This window comes from Bufo gargarizans, chromosome 1 (assembly GCF_014858855.1).
Source record: "Bufo gargarizans isolate SCDJY-AF-19 chromosome 1, ASM1485885v1, whole genome shotgun sequence".
Taxonomy (NCBI): domain Eukaryota; kingdom Metazoa; phylum Chordata; class Amphibia; order Anura; family Bufonidae; genus Bufo; species Bufo gargarizans.
The window spans coordinates 227,827,603-227,840,794 of NC_058080.1; the positions used below are offsets into that span (position 1 = coordinate 227,827,603).

At 44.0% G+C, this 13,192-nt stretch overlaps 1 protein-coding gene across 2 annotated transcripts in view; it reads left to right on the forward strand.

Annotated features, from left to right (window-relative positions):
• LEF1 (lymphoid enhancer binding factor 1) overlaps positions 1 to 13,192 on the forward strand; it is a 116,815-nt gene that overhangs the window by 9,615 nt on the left and 94,008 nt on the right. For both annotated transcript variants that reach the window (XM_044269839.1, XM_044269921.1), the window contains exon 2: positions 12,026 to 12,083. In XM_044269839.1, the coding sequence (XP_044125774.1) occupies positions 12,026 to 12,083 (58 nt within the window). The remainder of the gene's footprint in view (positions 1 to 12,025; positions 12,084 to 13,192) is intronic.

The following is a 13,192-nucleotide window of genomic DNA, read 5'->3' on the forward strand; positions in this document are numbered from 1 at the left end:
CTGATCATCGACCTGTGTAAAAGGGACTTTAGGACTGTTCACCTGGGGACAACAGACAGCCCTTGCACATTCTCTACTGAATGTGACTGAGAGTTACAGAGGAAAGTGATAAATTATGGTGGAAAAATCATTCAGATCTTGGTCCCGTTCAAAAAAGCAGGATCACTGGATAAGCACAACATCCACCATTCAAACAACTGGGGAAACATGCTGGGATGGTGTACTTTAGGGATAGTTAGGGTGCACAAGGGTGAGGTCATGATGTGGGGTCACCCTTTTTATGTTTTCCATCTCCAGTCATTGTACTTCGCCTGGTATTACACCACTGTATCATATTATTTGGGTTATTGTCTGGTACTGTGGATCCTTTTTTCAATCTATCTAGATTTTAAAAGTTGAAGTGGTTATCCAAGACTATACCAGACCTCCCAGAGTGGCCAACCTGTGGTGGCGATTATACTTACCTGGTCCCCACTGCTGGGTTTGTTCTCCATACCTCTACAGCCGGCTTTTCATCCCCCTGCTGCTCTGTAATGGGGGAGAGGGCATGTGAACTGTTCCTCTTGTGTCACCTGTTTAGGAGAATTGCTGTTCTTGTTGCCCTAATGGAAAACAAGCATAAACTTCTTCTCTACATCTCCATGAACATGCGCGCCTGACTGGGCCAAGCTTGCATGTGTTCTCAATGGGGAGAGGGATCGCTGCTCGTTTAAACAGTGTTTTAAACTGCCCAATACAAACTATATGGGGATGAACGAAATCATTTGGTCTCCATACAGTTTGCATATTTTTGGCAGTGAAGTATACATGTACAGTATATAGGTCGATCAGGAGATATATCTTGTTTGGACCGACAGTTACCTCACGTATGGCCATCTTTACAAAGGCTGATCTTTCATTACTTCAGTACAAATCCCTTATTATGTCAACATTAGTGTTGATCGAGCACCAAAGTGCTTGAGTAGAACACCTCGGGATGCTCGGGTGCTCAATGGGAGAACCCGAGCATTAAAACAGGCACCCCCTGATCTGAAGAGGGGAGGGTGTCTGGTTCACATGAAAAGGTCAGAAATTGATGGAAACACCACTGAAATGGTTCGGGAACAGCATGGGGAGGATGTCTGGATGCATCTTGGACTCCCAGGTCGCTGCTGGGAACGATGTTGTCCGAGTAGTACGCCACTTTTACACACTGACAATAATACGCACCAAACCGAAGATAAAATCGATTTTAGAGGGAAAATTGTTAGGAAACATTCTTTCCTGTAAATTTACTTGTATATAAAGTGCAAGTGCTGCCAAAAATTAAAAGGAAGAGGTACTCCGATACAACCTGTATATCACATAAAGGAGGGCCTCATTCACATTGTGGTACAATTGTTCATATAGTGGGACTCCTACACTCATAAAGCCTTTGCACTAAGTGAAAGGGCTGCCAAAAATTACAAGGAACCGGCACTCCAATACACCCTTTATTACACATAAAGGAGGGCATCATACACACCCTTGAAAATTATGATTGCTGGCCTGCTGGTAACCATCAAAAACATTAGGGGCGAGGGCCTGCTGCTGATCCTACCATCTAAAACATTATGGGTGAGGGCCTGCTGCTGAGCTGACCATCTAAAACATTTGGGGCGAGGGCCTGCTGTGGAGCTGACCATCAAAAACATTAGGGGCGAGGGCCTGCTGCTGATCTGATGATGGAAAAAATTATGGACGAGGGCCTGCTGCTAAGCTGACCATCTAAAATATTATGGGCGAGGGCCTGCTGCCGAGCTGACCATCTAAAACATTATGGGCGAGTGCCTGATGCTGAATAGACCATCTAAAACATTACGGGGGAGGGTCTGCTGCCGAGCTAACTCTCTAAAACATTAGGGGAGAGTGCCTGCTGCTGACCTGATCCTGGAAAAAATTAAGGTTAAGGGCCTGCTGCTGAGCTGACCATCGACCATCCGCTGGTGAGCTGACTCTCTAAAACATTAGGGGGGAGGGTCTGCTGCTGATCTGACCATGGAAAATATTATGGGCGAGGGCCTGCTGCTGAGCTAACCATCGAAAAAATTATGGTAGAGGATCCGCTGTTGAGCTGACTCTCTAAAACATTACGGGCGAGTGCCTGCTGCTGATCTCACCATGGAAAAAATTATGGGCGAGGGTCTGCTGCTGAGCTGACCCTCTAAAACATTAGGAGCAAGGACAGCCTAATAAGCATGTTGATATGATGGAGGAGGAGGACGAGAAAGGGAAGATTGAACCATATACCCTTTTTTGTGGTGGAAGGGGTGCAAGGAAATACAGTGTATTCAATACACCATAAAAGCCACATTTAAAGAGCCTTTATGTTCATTTTGATAAAAGTCAACCTGTCAGCATTTTCAGTTGACAGGCAGATGCGCTTATCAGTTATTATGCTGCAGTTATTATGCTGCCAGCAGCACTAAATACCCGCTCTGAAAAAAACGCTGGTGGCAGGGCAGGCCAGCACCTCCAAGGCGTAGAGCGCCAATTCTTGCCACGTGTCCTGCTTGGACACCCAATAGTTGTAAGGCACAAAGGGATCATTGAGGACGCTGACACCGTCTGCTATGTACTCCTTTACCATCTTCCAAAACATTTCTCTCCTTGTGACACTAGGCTGCACATCAAGGTGAGGTTGCTGGTGGGGTGTCATAAAAATGTTCCAGGACTTGGAGAGTGTTGCCTTGCCTCTGTTGAAACTGCTGTGTGTTCCCCTCGTCTCCCCTCTTTGGTTGGCCAAGGATCTGCTGCCAGCGTTGTCAGCTGGAAATTTCTGGAGCAATTTTTCCAGAAGGACCTTCTGGTATTGCACCATTTTGCTAGTCCTCTCCACCACACAAATGAGAGATGAAAAGCTGGGGTCGAGGAGGGTGAACAACCAATAATCGGTGTTGGCCAAAATGCATATAACGCAAGGGTCACGGGAAAGACAGCATAGCATAAAGTCAGCCATGTGTGCCAGAGTCCCAACAGACAAGACTTCGCTGTCCTCATCAGGAGAATAACTTTCAATCTCCTCATACTCCTCTTCGGTCCATCCATGCTGAACAGATGGAATAAACCTGCTGTGGGTACTACCCTCTGTAGCAGAGGCAACTGTCTCCTGCTGCTCCTCCTCATTCAATTTGTGCTGAGAAGACGAACTGAGGGTGGTCTGGCTATCACCCTGTGTACTGTCTTCCCCAATTTCCACCTCTTCCACATGCAAAGCGTCCACCTTCATTGTGAGCAGTGAGTGTTTCAGTAGACACAGAAGAGGGATGGTTACAGTGATAAAAGCGGCATTGCCACTCACCATCTGTGTTGATTCCCACAAAGTTGCGTAAACCTCACAGAGGTCAGACATCCATGCCCACTCGTCGCTTGTGAAGACCGAAAGCTGACTGGAAAGGTGACGAAAATGTTGCAGCTGGTATTCCACTACTGCCCTCTGCTGCTCACAAAGGCTGGCCAACATGTGGAACGTGGAGTTCCAGCGCGTGCTCACGTCGCACAACAGTCGGTGAGCTGGCAATTGCAAGAGCTGCTGCAGAGTTGCCAGACCGGCAGCAGCTGTAGATGACTTGCGGAAATGGGCACACACGAGGCGCACCTTCACCAGTAGCTCAGGCAAATTGGGTAGGTTTAGAGAAACCGCTGAACCACTAAGTTGAACACGTGGGCTAGGCATGGTATGTATGTGAGCTTGCCAAGCTTCAAAGCCGCCACCAAGTTGCAGTCATTATCAGACACAACCATGCCTGGTTGTAGGTTGAGTGGCCAGAGCCACAGCTCAGTCTGGTCCCTTATACCTTGCCAGAGCTCTGCGGCGGTGTGCTGTTTGTCTCCTAAGCAAATTATTTATAGCACGACCTGTTGACGCTTCCCCACTGCAGTTCTACACTGCTTCCAGCTACTGACTGATGGCTTACTGGTGCTACAAGATGAGAATTCAGAGGTGGAGGTGGAGGAAAAGGAGAAGGGGGGGGGGGTTGCAGCCAATAATGTAGGTGGTGGCAGAAATTCTGATGGAAGTAGGGACAGCAATCCTTGGCTTCGGTAGCACCTGTGCCATCCCAGGGTACGACTCACTCCCGGCCTCCACAACGTTTACCCAGTGTGCCTTCAGGGAAATGTAGCATCCCTGGCCAAAAGCACTTGTCCATGTGTCAGTCGTTAAGTGGACCTTCCCAATAACTGCGTTGGTCAGGGCACTGGTGATGTTTCGGGACACATGCTGGTGTAAGGTGGTGATGGCACAGCGGGAAAAATAGTGGCGGCTGGGGACTGAGTAGCGAGGGACGGCCGCTGCCATCAGGCTGCGGAAAGCCTCAGTGTCCACAAGCCTAAATGGCAACATTACCAGGGCCAGAAATTTTGAAAGGTGCGCATTTAGTGCTATGGCCTGTGGGTGGGTGGCTAGGCATTTGTGCTTTTATTCAGAAGCCTGGGGTATGGACATCTGTACGCTGCGCTGGGACACAGAAGTGGACGTGCTTGTGAAGGTCCAGGTGCAGGGCGGAAGTCATCTGGGCGTGCATCTTGGACAGGAGATTGGCCAGCACGTAACACAGGGGAAGAGGAGGCAGTGGTGTGACCCACAGACACTGATTGTGGACCCAGGCGTTCGGCCCACCTATTAGGGTGCTTTGATGCCATGTGGAGGATCTGCTAGTGTTCACACGTCTGCTCATTTTGGTATGGCACAGGTTGCAAATGTCAATCCTTTTATCGTCCGCACTTTTCTCAAAAAAGCGCCAGACTGCGGAACACTTACCCCTTGGCAAGGGAAATTGCCGCAAGGGGGTGCTCCTGGGAACAGTTGTGGGACTGTTTGGAGTGGCCCGCCTTCTCCCTTTAGCCACCCCACTGCCTCTTCCAGCGTTTTGCGGTGCTGCGGATCCCTCCCCCTCTGTACTGCTGTCCTCGCTTGGCTTGCCGCCATCCCAGGTTGGGTCAGTGATTTCATCGTCCACCACCTCCTCTTCCACTTCCTCACTCTGGTCATCCTCCTGACTTGTTGACCTAACAACAACCCCACTTATTGACAACTGTGTCTCATCCTTATCATCAACCTCTTGAGACACTAATTGCCGTTGACTTATTAGCAACTGTGTCTCATCATCATCATCCATCTCGTGAAACACTAATTGCCGTTATACAGGGAAAGTAGCGCAGGTAATGTAACTGTCCGCAGCGGACACCGTCTACGGAAAAGTACACTGGATGTCACAGCTATTTTTAGTATGTGCACACGTTAAACAGGAGATGTAGCACAGATAATGTCGCTATCCGCAGCGTCTACGGAAAAAGTACACTGGATGTCACAGATATTTTTAGGATGCGCAAATGTTACACAGGAGATGTAGTGCAGATAATGTCACTGTCTGCAGCGGCCAAACAATTGCAAGCTATTTAGCGCAGGTTGCGCAAAAAATATATATTGCTGCCAGATAGAACAATAGTCATGAAAAAGACTTTTGAGTCTCTAACAATTGCATGCAATTTAGCGCAGGTTAATAATATTGCTGCCAGATACAACAATAGTCCTTAAAAGGACTTTTGGGTCTCTACTATTGCAAGCAATTTAGCGCAGGTTGCGCTAAAAATATATATTGTTGCCAGACACAACAATAGTTCTTAAAAGGACTTTTTTAGCACCCGATGACGCGTTCCAACCAGCCAATCACTCTAATGCCAGTAACCAACATGGCTACGGCATTACAGTGAGTGGCAGTACTCACCAGCACGTTTATTGGCTGCGTAGCAGCCAAACACTCGAGCATCGCGCTTGAGCACACACAGTATTCGGCCAAACACCGCGATGCTCGAGCCGAACTGGTGTTCGGCCAAGCATGCTCAATCAACACTAGTCAACATGTCTTAAATGTTTATCTAAAAGGGCTTTACCCAGTAGAAAACTGCTTTAATTGGGTCAAACATTGGTTACTAAATATGGTGTTTTATGTGGTAAGATTGGGATGACTGGTTGAGAATGATGATATTTTACTGATAGTTTCTTTTCTGTTATGCATCCTTTGCATATGTAGCACACATATACAGTGAGGAAAAGAAGTATTTAAACACCCTGCGATTTTTGCGGGGCTTCCAATCAGTGGAATTAGTCACCAAATATCTAGTGTGTATTGTCAGTTATAGCCTACTATTAGTAAATTTAAAGCAAAGGTAGGACTAAATGTTATATCCAGTGAGGAACAGAAGTATTTGAACACCCTGCAATTTTGCAAGTTCTTCCACTTAGAAATCATGGAGGGGTCTGAAATTCACAGTGTAGGTGCATCCCCACTCTGAGAGACAGAATAAAAAAATAGGAAATCACATTGTATGATTTTTAAAGAATGTATTTGTCTTTTACTGCTGAACATAAGTATTTGAACCTGAGAAACAGCAAGAATTCTGGCTCTCAAAGACCTGTTACTATGCCTTTCAAATCTACTGCACTCAATAATCTAACTTAGTAGCACCTGTCTGAGATCTTTAAAGACACCAGTCCATCCAACAGTCAGTCAGACGCCAACTACTACCATGGGCAAGACCAAAGAGCTGTCAAAAGACACCAGAGAAAAAATTGTGGACCTCCACAAGGCTGGAAAGGGCTACAGGGCAATTGCCAAGCAGCTTGGTGAAAATAGATCAACTGTTGGAGCAATTGTTAGAAAATGGAAGAGGCTAAAGACGACTGTCAGTCTCCCTCGGACTGGGGCCCCATGCAAGATCTTACCTCGTGGGGTATCACTGATGATAAGAAAGGTGAGGAATCAGCCCAGAACTACAAGGCAGGAGCTGGTCAATGACATGAAGAGAGCTGGGACCACAGTTTTAAAGGGCTATACGCTGTCATGGTTTCAAATCATGCATTGCACGGAAGGTTCCCCGGGTCAAGTCATCACACGTCCAGGCCTGTCTGAAGTTTTCCAATGACCATCTGGATGATCCAGAGGAGGCATGGGAGAAAGTCATGTGGTCAGATGAGACCAAAGTAGAACTTTTTGATCTAAACTTCACTCGTCGTGTTTGGAGGAAAAAGAAGAATGAGTTGCATCCCAAGAACACCATCCCTAGTGTGAAGCATGGGGGTGGTAACATCATGCTTTGGGTGTGCTTTTCTGCAAAGGAGACAGGGCGACTGCACTGTATTAAGGATGAATGGGGCCATTTATTGTGAGATTTTGAGCAACAACCTCCTTCCCTCAGTCAGAGCATTGAAGATGGGTTGTGGCTGGGTCTTCCAACATGACAACGACCCGAAGCACACAGCCAGGATAATCAAGCAGTGGCTCCGTAAAAAGCATATCAAGGTTCTGGAGTGGCCTAGCCAGTCTCCAGACCTAAATCCAATAGAACATGGAGGAAGCTGAAACTCCATGTTGTCAGCGACAGCCCCGAAACCTGACAGATCTAGAGGAGATCTGTGTGGAGGAGTGGGCCAAAATCCCTGTTGCAGGGTGTGCAAACCTGGTCAAGAACTACAGGAAACGTTTGACCTCTGTAATTGCAAAGACTTCTGTACCAGATATTAACACTGATTTTCTCAAGTGTTCAAATACTTATGTTCAGCAGTGCAAGACAAATAAAATCTTTAAAAATCATACAATGTGATTTCTTGAATTTTTTAATTTTTTTAATTTTTATTTTTTTTATTCTGTCTCTCAGAGTGGGAATGCACCTACAATGTGAATTTCAGACTTCCCCATGATTTCTAAGTGGGAGAACTTGCAAAATCGCAGGGTGTTCAAATACTTCTGTTCCTCACTGTATATAACATTTAGTCCTACCTTTGCTTTAAATTTACTAATAGTAGGCTATAACTGACAATACACACTAGATATTTGGTGACTAATTCCACTGATTGGAAGCCCCAACTATGGTGTTCACACATGCTCGTATTCTTTTACAAGAAGTCAGATTGCATTTTTCAAGTTTGGGTTAGAAAATTAAAGAGGACCTTTCACCAGTCCGGACTTTATCATATATTTAGCGGGTTGTGTAGGGTATACTGATGACATGTTACAGCGTTTACTATTTTTCCTATGCGCTGCTCCGTTTGCCTACTGTGGCCTTCGTATTTGTTTCCGGACCGGTGAAAGGTCCTCTTTAAGCAGTAACCCAATGACTTAGGGCTCCCGATTGCTAATGGATCTATGTAAACTAATGCCAAAAGTGGAGGCGTTGCCCATAGTATCCAATCAGAAAACTGCTTTAATTGCATGGCTGAAATCTCATTGCTATGATCTTTGTGTACATACCTTAGACCCACCACTTGTCATTTGCATCTCTTTCCATGTTCCCTAAATCTCTTGCTCAGTAGCCAAGGCACACTTCAGCCACTGAGCACAAGCCGCTTTTTCTTGTATAGTACATTTTATGTCTTTTCAAAATGTTATTTGCTGTATAAAGTACATCCTGCAATAATATTTAGTTAAACGCCACAGTAAAAAACAAAAACACAGCCGTACAAAGAATATTTATTTAAAAGAAACAGCACTTCCAACACTCAGGAAGTAGATTCATGAACAGATGCAAACTGGGTAATTGCTGTCAGATGCTAGTCCCCTTAATTTAGCTGACACATTATCTGATACCTTATTCAGACAGGAAGGAAATTCAGTGTTAATAGGACAGATTCGTTATTACGGTTCTGAACATTCTGATTATAGCCATACATTTTATGTTTCATTCAGGAAGTCAATCAATATTGGGGTTTTAATTATTAAAGGAGAACTCCAGCAACCTCCGATACAAATCCTCAGATGTCAGCTTTCTTTCTTCATTCTCAGGGTTTCATTTGTCTAGAAGGGACGCCTACATATCCACAAGTAACACTATATATAACTGATATGCTTTGATACAGCAATTCCTTGCAGCCTCTACAATAGGCTACTCGTTTATATCTAATAAGATTAGATTCTTAAATCTTTATTTTATTTTTATTTTTTTTCATGCTTCTGTAAGTAAAACCAATGTCTTCATGGCAAAGGGGAATGGCTTCAGATCTGCTTACTTAGGGCTGTATTAGACAAGTAGATTTTATACAGATGACCATTGACAATCAAATAGTTAGCGACTCGTTAGCGTTCAAAAGTGCTTACATTACACAGCGCAATGGGTGCTGTAGTAATCTTTAATTTGATAGTTATAAACTTGCAAATCGTTCATCAATGCATATATTACACACAAAGATGATAGCTCATGGAGGTGAACTTGGTACTCCCGCAACTCTACACCACACCTACAGTCTGATCGTTGGGGGCTACTTATTACTCGCTCAGATATGCACTCTATAAAAAATGTCTAAGCGTGCTGAAAGATCACCATCAGCGAGAATCAAACAATTTTGCGATAGCTGGAAAGTATCACACAGTGCGAAGATCCCCCTTTTCTGAACAATATTACAATTTTCCATTCAATTCTTGCTAATACAGGCTTTGCTTTTGCTTACTTTCGCAAAGACAGAAAAGACAAAGAAAAATGTATTTAAGAGCAGAAAAGATATGTTTTTAGAGGGTTATTATACTGAATAAAGGTGACGGGTCAAGCTAAAGCCGATTGTCAGTAAGGAAGAGTTCCTTTCCAACAGTTGGCTGCTCGTTACATGCAGCAATCACCTCCACATGAGGAGGAAGAGCAATCGCTACTGCATGATCTGCTGCCTAGAAATGATAATTTACTTGCCTACATTAACGATCATTTCATTCATCATGTGATCAGCTGCACCGTTACACCAGCCTGGCCAATCAAGCCTTGTTAGGCAGATGGGGGGCTGCCATCTCTGGTCTGGCAATGACTTATCTTCCCAAGTACAAAAGGATTGGCCGGTTGACATCCAATTTGCTTTATATTTGTCTTCTTGACATTTTCCGGTGGTGGCAGTTGCGAAGTCCGCTTAGGGTCCATTTAGACGGGACAATTCAGCAGACAATTGTTGGGAAGTAAGCGTTCCTTCCCGACAAGCGCTTGCTTGTCAGTGGAGGAGATCTCTGCATTTACATGCAGCGATATCCTCCACGGTATGGGGAGCAGTGATTGCTAATTCCATCGCTCGTCCCCAAACAGACTTGCCGGCAGCAGAGCGTGTTTACACAGCACAATCTGCTGCCGGGGAGCGATGATTTAGATGCCCTACACAAATAATCACTCGTTAGCGGTTATTTGGCGGATTCGCAGCCTGTGTAAAGGGCCCTTTATATATTACATGGTCAGTGAGTTAGGCCAACATATATCATGGAGTACTTACTATTGCTGTGTGGGGTGCACCGATTATACTTAAAATGCAGTCATTTTCTAACCTAGTACTGTTTTCTAAGCTTGATTTTTTGTAAAAATCATCTTTAGCCCTTTTATGGATTAGTAAATAGCATGTGCAAACAGAAAGACTACGCTTTCTATATCATGTATGGTCAAATACACTGACAAGCAAAAATGTTTTTGTTTTGAACTTTTGGCTTGAAGGCTCCATATCTCACCATCCACTACAGCTTCTAATGTGATACAACCATCATTTTATAGACAATCATTTTGGCTATCTCATACATAAATTAGACTTGCAACTATTTAGCATATGAGTAGTTATGCAGATTCTTGTCACTTAACTGCATTGTTAGGCCTAGTTCACACGACCGTATGGCTTTTATTGTTTTTTGCGGTCCGTTTTTCACGGATCCGTTGTTCCGTTTTTAAGTTCCGTTGTGTTTCCGTTTCCTTTCCGTTTTTCCGTTCCGTTTTTCCGTATGGCATATACAGTATACAGTAATTACATAGAAAAAATTGGGCTGGGAATAACATTTTCAATAGATGATTCAGAAAAAACAGAACGGAAACGGAAGACATACGGATGCATTTCCGTATGTGTTCCGTTTTTTTTTGCGGACCCATTGACTTGAATGGAGGCACGACCCGTGATTTACGGCCAAATATAGGACAAGCTCTATCTTTCAACGGAATGGAAAAACGGAAATACGGAAACGGAATGCATACGGAACACATTCAGTTTTTTTTGCGGAACCATTGAAATGAATGGTTCCGTATACGGACCGTATACGGAACACAAAAAAACGGCCCATACACCCGCAAAAAAAACGTTCGTGTGAACTAGGCCTTACTGTTTTGCTCCTAAAATTCTAAATTTTTATTTTTATTATTTTGTTAGCATTTTGTAAATCCCCCTTTGGCTTTCAACACTGCCTGAATCCTTCTGGGCATGCTCTCCATCAGATTCAAGCATGTCTCGACCAAAATCTGTTCCCAGGTCTCTTCCCTATGTTGGTGCATGCTGGTTGAAAAAGTTCAAAACATTGTTACCCTTTTGCTTGTCAGTGTAGTGTTGAGGTTTGAAGCATGTGATACATAACAAACCTAAAGTTACATGCTTATATTATTATAGAAAGTGTGAATATTGATGTGTTGACTTAAAGTATTGTCACCTCTCCTAACATGTAATTTTAGTAAATCCATGTATTCCCCATCTTTTCTAATACCTGTTCTTGACCATTCCCGTCATCAAAGTGGCCCACGTAAACTCAAACTCTGTAAATCACGGCACTCAATTCAAGAGATATCTTTGCAATTTAATTTTTTTATTTTATTCCTTCCTTAAAGTACACATATATTGTTAGTGGCCAAAGTTTCGGTCCATCCCAGACCTTGTTCACGCCCGCTGTAATAAGAAAATACCAATATGTAGGATCACGTGTACTTTAAGGATGGAATAAAAAATAAATCTTCAATTGCAAAGATATCTCTTGAATTGAGTGCCGTGATTTAAAGAGAGTGTATAAGGACACCCAGGTAACACCCAGTTGTCAACTTATTTCTGTAGTTCAAACAGGAATAGCACAACATAGAATGAACGGATTTTCCAGAATTGTTATTTCACAGGTAATACAATTATTTCCTGAATCAGACATGTCAGGAGAGATCACAGTTCCTCTTTCTTGTACTTTACAAATATAGACTTACAGTAAATTTCTTCTAGACAAATAACATTCTGTATACATTTTTTCAGATTTTAAGACAAAGGCAGGACTCCTACCATGAAAAGTCCAGAGAGCACCCAGATGATGGTGAGTTCAAATAATGTAACTTGAGTGAGAGAGGTATCTACTAAAGTCCTAACGTGTCCTACTCCAGTGAAATTAAGGTGGAACTCCCCTTTATGTAAGGCTCTTCATGTTTTTGACAACACCTAGATGGGCCTACAAATGTTTTCAAGTCAGCAATCTAGGTAGCTGCGCCCCATTATGGATCCTCTTCCAGTAAAAGCATACCTTTCAGCATAAAAAAAAACATTACTTGAGGTAAAACCAGAGGACCCTGATTGAACACGCTTAGATATTTTTCACCACATTTTTTTCCTAATCAGACAGTCTGTAGAAGTTTGTATACAAAGGCAAGTGGCCAGACAGTATAAAGTCTGAAACAGTGTCTTGGCTAAAAGCATTTGGAATAAATGTGGTATTTTACAGAAAAGGATACTTTACTAGGTCTTGGAGGCAGCCTATGGCTTTCCAGCTGCTCCTAAACTACAAGTGTCAGAACCTCATAAACTACTCAACTCACAATAAATTCCCAATCAATACACTTGATAAAACATTTTCTACTTTACAACAAAGTTGATGAATGATATCTTAAGTGGGAGTGGTTTATAGGGTTGCCACCTTTTCTTCAAGCCAAACCCGAACACGGGTGGAACACATCGGGACCAGAAGTTGCGTTCCACAGGTCGGAAGTGGGTCCAGCTGTGGAGCGCAAGCTGTAAATGAGGAACGGGCCAAGCAGACAGGATATCAGAGAGGACAGTAGGGTAAAAGGAAACACAAGGAGGACCAATAGTAAAAGAAAACATTTAAAGGAGGGAGGGAGTGTCTGAAGACAGCGCCGCCCTGCGCTAGCATCACAGCTGATCGCCAGCAGTAACAGCTGATCATCCCCGCTGCTGACACCTCATTGGCCGCGGCCGCTGACTGACACCCGACGCCACCAGCTGTCAGATGTGCAAGTCTGCAGTTTAAATCCTGTGCCCAGGTCAGAGAAAGGGTTGTACCCGGGCACAGGATTACAAACCCGGACTGTTCGGGTCATTCCCGTACGGGTGGCAACCCTAGTGGTTTAACTGAAAATTAATCCCTAAATGTCAGAAAGCCTTGTCTCCTTCCTTTAGTGTATTTGCAGA